This window comes from Magnolia sinica, chromosome 13, assembly GCF_029962835.1.
Source record: "Magnolia sinica isolate HGM2019 chromosome 13, MsV1, whole genome shotgun sequence".
NCBI classification, from domain to species: Eukaryota; Viridiplantae; Streptophyta; class Magnoliopsida; order Magnoliales; family Magnoliaceae; genus Magnolia; species Magnolia sinica.
The window spans coordinates 2,864,862-2,872,462 of record NC_080585.1 but is presented as its reverse complement, the minus strand read 5'-3'; the positions used below and the strand labels follow the sequence as shown (position 1 = coordinate 2,872,462).

The 7,601-nt window shown below is 40.4% G+C and overlaps 1 protein-coding gene across 2 annotated transcripts; it reads left to right on the top strand.

Moving 5' to 3' along the window:
* The first annotated feature begins 3,339 nt into the window (after nt 1-3,339).
* Nucleotides 3,340-7,601, top strand: LOC131222421 (transcription termination factor MTEF18, mitochondrial-like). Of its 2 annotated transcripts, XM_058217474.1 has the most exons (3): nt 3,340-3,529; nt 3,611-6,007; nt 6,141-7,601. In XM_058217474.1, exon 2 carries the CDS (start codon nt 4,203-4,205, stop codon nt 5,979-5,981), a length of 1,779 nt encoding a protein of 592 aa, XP_058073457.1. In that variant the 5' UTR covers nt 3,340-3,529; nt 3,611-4,202; the 3' UTR covers nt 5,982-6,007; nt 6,141-7,601. The 2 variants fall into 2 exon arrangements, with proteins under 2 accessions (XP_058073457.1, XP_058073458.1); XM_058217475.1 differs by having other exon boundaries at nt 3,340-6,007; nt 6,345-7,601.

Genomic DNA, 7,601 nt, shown 5'->3' with positions numbered 1-7,601 from the left:
ACAATCTAATTGGTTTAACTTGAGTTAATATATACTATGTGTTCGATTTCTGAGTGTCTGCGTATCAAGCTTCATGCTCTGCCAGAGTACCAAATAACTCCCTTGGTTTCAGTGGAATTTGGTGCACCGTGAATTTCATGCATTTGAACCACGGACATTGGACTGGCTCGTTTGTCCAGTCAACCGTAGAGTTCCGGTGATGGGACTCTCAATCTTGGGCCATGTCCTAAGCGGTACCTGGATCACATGAATTTAACTCTCCCATCAGATCATGCAATGGACGGTCAGAAAATATATTTTCCACGGCCCACATCTACCGGAATTTTGACCAATTTCATAAGGATTCTTCATCCAAACAGATATTCAACGTCTAGGATTGTAGGATGCATGGACCATCTCCACCACGAAATAGATTACTCACTGAGCCCACAAGATTAACGACGGCGCATCTCGCACGTACCTGAAGGTTGTCCACGGGACGCAAGTGAGTGGGGGGCAAATGTGGGGCCATGTATTGCATGAATAAAATCCGACGCGTCCATCATATGCGTCACAGAACGTTACCTCCAGATCCAGAAAATCAGGTAATCTATTAATAATGCAGGCTAAACAACGGGGTACAAGTTGGGAGGAATGCCCACCCTTGATTTTCTTGGATGCTCTCGACCACACATCGGCATCAACTCGACTCGGCTCGGCCACTAGCTGACCTCAGCTTGAACTCAACTCAGCTCGGTCCTCAAGCTTGACTGGCCAGCTCAGCTTGGTTCAATCAACAGCTTGGGCCAATTTGAATTAAGATCAAGCCAAATTCACCGTTGCAGCATTTTCACATACACCAAGATTGCACTTTCAAAATATCATTGTATTTGAGACGGTAGCAATGGTTTTATAGGTATTTTATCAAACACTTTCTAAACAACATAGAAATCAAGAAAAAAAAAGAAAAAAGAGTATTGCTTTCATATACATGCCTTCCTTACCACTCACCAGCTACACTTCTTTGAGTCATTTCATTAAACACTTGGTGAGCAACATCAATATCAAAGTAACTAAGTAACCGTACTGATTCGATCCGAGTTCAATTTGAATTGGGTTTGATCCGAGTCGAGTCGAGCTGGGGTGAGTCGAGTTGAGGCTAGCTTGAACTCGGCTCAAACTCATTTTCGAGCTAAAAAAACCAGCTCGACTTGGCTTGAACTCGACTTCAAATTGAGCTTTTTCGAGTTGAGTCGAGCAAGCTAACCGAACTAGTGTACGCCTCTAGTTATGCATATTGAATCTAGTTCGTTTACAACCATCCATCTGGCCTTGACGAACGTTGAGGACAAAAATCGGTATTTTTTACAATTCTTGTGGGCCCTATGAAAATCAAGGGCAGGCATCCTTCTAATTTTGTTCACGTATTGTGTCCACTTGAGTGTTGAATTCGAACAATTTTAGATACATGTGGTTAATATAAGATAACACGTATTTTAGATGGATTGAATTCCCTGGATACATAATGTGGGTCCCACATTTCCCCGGTAACACTGTAAGCTTACGGTGGTACCAGTACCATTGGAGATCCGTAGGTGGTCGAATTAATCGCCAAGGAGTCCGCGATATGTCCAAATCATCAGTAGGAAGTAAAACCCTCGAAGAACCTCTATTAGGGTTCTAATAAGAACTGTCGAGCTACTCTAGAGATTGTTTAGATGCCTATAAGTTCTTTTAAGTTGTAAGTGACTTACCTGTAAGTTATTTATAGGTGAAAGTTACTTACATTTAACCTATTTGGATATAAGCTATAAGTCACTTACAGGTAAGTTTTTTCTATTTGGGTAACCTATGAGTTACAAGAAAAAAATTGTATATTCACATTAAGCAGAACTTGGATCAGTGAATTGTTTCAAAATGTTATGATCATATAAAAATGCATGAGATTATATATGTAATTTTATTAAGTCCATTAAAATGAATATTTAAGCTAATTTTTAGGCCAAACTAATTATCAAGTGGGTCAGAAAAGTAGATGAAATACATACCATTAAGCATAAATGGTCCATATATAACAAAATCAGAATTATTATTACTGTCCAATTTTTAGGATCCAAATGCATGAAAATAATTAAATAAAAAATTAAAAATAAATGCATTAAAAGAATCCTAGGGAGCATTTTAGGATCAGATCTTTACGACTCACCTTAATATATTAATAAATAAATGCATAAAAAGAATCCATATGCAGCCCACCTTAATATATTAATAAATAAATGTATGAAAAGAATCCATCTTAAGTGGGCACACCATTGGAAATAGGCAAACATCCAATGTGTTCATTAAACTGGTTACAACTATTTCTGTGGTGGGGTTCACATGAGATTTGGATCATCCTAAAATGAGTATACACTCGTTTCGTGGTGTTTTTTATTTGAAAAAAACATATGAATTTTTTAAGGTAAATTGACAATTTGTTCTCAAACAACAGCAGTAACACAATATGTAAGTAGCATACAATATAGGTGCACCCATCCTCTAGTGATCTAGATCATAGACACGATGTACTACTTATTTTTTTTCATTCGACCTGAAAAAACTTAAATCACAAAACTATACCTATTTTGGTACGAACAAATCTATAAAGATGAAAATACCCCTTCTTTTTCTAACTACTTTATCCTAACCAGTAGACATATTTTTATCAAAAATTCTATCTCCATGCTCTAAAAAACTACTTTAAGAAGATAAGTTTTTTGGGAAAAAAAAGAAATCATGAATAAAGATAACCTCGGTCGAACAAACCAGCCATCTAATGAGTGTACATTGTACCATTGTATATATGACACTGGACATGTATTACTTTAAAGCATCCACAGAGTTTACTATTAAAATGGATGAACGGGTGGATCAAATACATAAATCGCGGTGGATCCCACTGAGTTTACTCAGTACGCAATCCCCTGCCAGCTGCGCAGTTGGCACGAGTTCTTGTGAGAACTTTCTGAGAACTCATAATACGTGATGTTAGTCCAAAATCTGAATGGTCCACGTGATAAATCATCCCATGAAACCCACAGGGATCAACTTTTACATTGATCCAAAACTTCAGTGGGCCATGGAAAAAGAAAACAGTTTCCTCCCTTTATTTTTATATTACTTTTCTATGGCCCATCCGAGTTTTAGATGAGGGTGAAAGTTAGTCACTTGGGTTTTACTGTCATGTTTCATCACATGAACCGTTCGGATTAGATTCCCGTGACACGTGTAGAAAGGATCGGACGTGCACACGTGCACAGGTGAGCATGCGTACGAATAACACCTAATCCACTCCCGTTTTCAAAGCAGAAAAGGAAACATTGCGATTAAACCCTACCGTTTTGGGGAGGAGTAGAGAGTGAGGGCGGTCGTTGCAGACAGAGAGATTGCAGAGAGGGAGGGCGGTCGTTGCAGACGGAGAGAGATTGCAGAGATGGAGAGGGAGAGATTGCAGAAAGGGAGAGTGCGTTTCTCCATCTTCCCCTCTTTTTAAAAATCCGACCGTTGAGCTGTAAGTGGCTTACAGGGAGGTGACTTCTCACCCCCATCGCCGTGCAGTTTTTTGGTGGATTTGCCTGTAAGTGACTTGCAGGTGAATTTTCTCCCCCAAACACCACCTGTAAGTGACTTTCCTGTAAGTCACTTCCCACTTACCCAACTTACAGGCATCCAAACAGGCCCCTAGTGGCGGTTTCTGACCAACTCAAGAACAGAGAATCTCGAATCAGCTGCAGATTTCTTAGAAAAATTCAATCTTTTCCAGATAAGAAGGAAAAGAGCGGAAAACCCAAAAACCTGAGGTAAGCTTTGACAATCCAAACAGCTGATTGGGTCTCTGATTTCTTTCATTTCTGATGTTTGGTGCTTTTCATCTGTCGATTCCAACTTATAAAAATCACTGCTAGATTTCAATCTTCTTATCCTTTTATCTCTTTTTTGCATGAAAGGAGAAAAACACAGAAAATCCAATGTAAGAACACCAACCCATATCGAAGAAATTTCTGGAATTGCATTCTTCTGTAGAAGATAGAAAGAGGGAAAAAAAAACCCCAAAATCTAATGCAGGAAAACCAACTTAAATAGATTAGAATCAGGGCTAGATTTCCCTTCCAACTTTTTTTTTTTTTTTTTTTTAATTTTTTAATTTTTTTTAATTTAAATTCATCATCTGTCAGCAGCTCGTAATGTTAAATTGCCGACTATGTAGAGGCATCTCTTATTTCTGCAAAATGCTTTCCCAACTCAGCCGACCGTGGATTTCTCCTGTCATTCCTGAAAAATCCTCCAATTTGCGAAAGAACCCATGTTTCAGTTTTCAAGAAAACCAATTTCTTTACAGCACTAGACCCGCCCATGTTGCGAAAACATTGCTTGGAGAAACGAACCTGTCTTTGGATTCCCAGACCACGACCCGAATTTCTCGCATTGCACGAAATGAGGCCCAAGACGCTCTCTTCGACTATCTTCACTGTACTAGGAGCTTGCATTTCACTGATGCGGAGCACATGAGCAAGAACTCGCCTGCTTTCCTTCAGAATCTCCTCTCCAAGGTCGAGAGTGAACAAGGGACAGGACGCTCTGTGAGTAGATTCCTACGTTACCACCCCATTAACGAATTCGAACCATTCTTCGAGAGCTTGGGTTTGAAACCGTCCGAGATCTCTCCGCTCCTTCCTCGCGATTTGATGTTCCTCAGCGACGATGATCTCATGCTAGAGAACTTTCACGTTCTGTGTAATTATGGAATTCCACGTAGTAAGATTGGTAAGATGTATAAGGAAGAAAGGGAGTTGTTTAGATATGATCATGGGGCATTGGGCTCAAAGCTCCAGGCTTACGAGGAAATGGGCCTGAGTAAGCCTGTCGTCATCAAGCTGGTTACTTGCAGCCCATCGCTTTTGATCAGCGGGGTCAATGGGGATTTCATTCAGGTTCTTGAGGGGTTGAAGGGTATGGGAATTGAAAATGATTGGATTTGGGAGAATTTATCAGATAAAAACACATATCACTGGAGTAGAATGCTCGGGATGTTAGGTTTTCTTAATGAAATGGGTTGTAGCAAGAAGGATTTTGGGAGGTTGATTCGAAAAAGTCCCAGTTTTTTGCTCGATGATTCTGGGAGGAAGATTTACGTGCTCACTGCCATGCTATTGAAATTGGGTCTTGGAATGAATGAGATTTTGGGCCTACTCTTACAGTACCCACGAATTCTTGCAGGGAATTTCGCAAAGAATCTGTGGCAGGCTGTCCATTTTCTATATGAGATTGGGATGGAGACCAATGACATTGCGAAGATCGTTCGTTCTCACCCTCATGTTATGGGCTTGTGTTCTCTAAAGAAACCTCAACGTGTATTATCAAAATTAAATTTTGGGTGGGAAAAGTTGTGTGATATCATTAAGGAGGACCCACATCAGCTGAACAAATTTGCCTTACGGTCAAAGATCAATCTCGCGGAAATCAACGGCGATGATGGAACGTATCTTCTCGAGAAGACTGCTTTCTTGTTGAATTTGGGTTTTGTCGAGAATTCGGATGAGATGACAAAGGCATTGAAACAATTCCGAGGGAGAGGGGATCAACTACAGGAGAGATTCGACTGTCTTGTGAATGCTGGGCTGGACTATCACGATGTTTCTAACATGATCAGAATGGCTCCTCCGGTGTTGAACCAGAGCAAGGACGTGATAGAGACAAAGATTGATTACCTTCTTAATCGATTGGGCTATCCCTTGCAGTCGCTTGTTGCATTTCCAACGTATTTGTGCTATGACATAGAGAGGATAAACCTTCGGTTTTCCATGTACAGTTGGTTAAAGGAAAAAGGAGCAGCGAAGCCCATGTTGGCATTGAGTACTATTCTTGCTTGTTCGGAGAAGCGGTTTCTAAGGTATCTTGTAAGTCTCCACCCAGAAGGTCCAGAAGTGTGGGAAAAGTTAAAAAAATCATCATCTTTAGGCTGAGCAGTGTATACTTCTTTAAATGCCTTGTGAGTTTCATCGAATTCTTATTATTATATTGCATGATTCTTTTCATGTGCCTTCTTTTTCATATTGGTTGGATTCTTTTCTGGATGGCTCCTGTATTTTCTTTTGTGTAAGTCATTTACACTTCAAATGCAGGTTGTTGCTGTTTGATAAAGACTCACGACAGTCTTCTTTCTTTTCAAAACTGAATTTTCCATTACAAGTTTGAAACAACCACATCTGATGTGAATAAGCTATAGATGAAACATGCATGCCATATCATAGAGCAGATTTTAGATTTTGTCTCGAAGAGCTTTTGGGGTTTGACTGATGGGTCATGGCATGTCACTGTTATGGCAGGTCCATCTTTTGTCTGGGTCATTGGTTGTTCCTGAGAGGGCTAGATTCTTACGCTTATTTTCAACCAATTTTTAATTGGTCGTGGATCATCCACTGGTATGATGGTTAAAAAGAAAATGGCAAGCAAAATTTAACGGCTGATATCAGATGCTGATTATCACCTAAATGGCATGGTTTTCAAGATTTATCTAGTGGAAGGGAGCCATCCAGTCATCAAGTGGTTAGTGCTGAGCCTGTGGAAGATAAGTGAAGATGATCTGCGAATTTGTACACAGGGTAAACAGCTTCCGTGGTGTATGCATGGGCAGAGGTCATCAAGATGACTCAATGATTCAACTTTGGTTGGAAAAGCCGAGATTTCTCATACCCCACTTACATAAAGCACCGTTTCAATGGAAGAGATGCTTACTAGATGGTTTTCCATTGTGGATCTTTTTGGAGAGATGATCGCAAGGTTAGTCGAGGGAGGTGCTGTTTTCCACAGACTGAGATCCCTCTCATCTTTTTAAACCTGACTTGATCTTAATCAAAAGCAAATGGTTCAAACATCCAAATTCCTAGATGGATTTGCTCTGTCCTTTTGAGAGAGAACTGCAATGGTAGCTGAGAATTGGCCTCTAGCCTGGAATCCTGCTATGAATTGCTTGATCTTGGTTGGAGACCTGTCCATCTTCCCAGTGCAGTTTGATGAAGCCTCTGGGTAGCTGTCTTGGATTTGAGGTAAATCTCATTCTTCATATTCATAGAGAAGTAAAAATTTGCTCTGGCAACTTCATAATTACAACTCATCGAGGATTGCCATTTCCAAATTGCAGAAAATCATAGCATGCTATGCTGTTATTCTTTTTCCCATTGCCCTGCATATGTAGCACATATGAGCTGTACAAAAGGTGGGCTGTGTCATGAGGATCACCTGGTGTGAAAATCAGGCCAATCCACTCATCCAGCAGCTGCACCATTGAAGTCAATGGATTGCTAATGATCTGATATGGAGTTCATGTGTGGCCAGTCACATGTATCCAGCATGCCTTGTGAGTGAACCTGCCTGATATTTTGGCTGGGTCATTCACATGATGGTGCCTTGCTGATTCATGGATCTGATGTCCTGTATGTGGATGTGCATGTGGGCATAGCAGAATTCTTGAAATAACACAATTCTAGACGTTCTCATTTTTAATGTGAAGCATCCAGCCTTACACACGGATTCTCCGGGCCGCCTGTGGGCAGTGTATGGCTATCCAAATCATTCATGCAGTA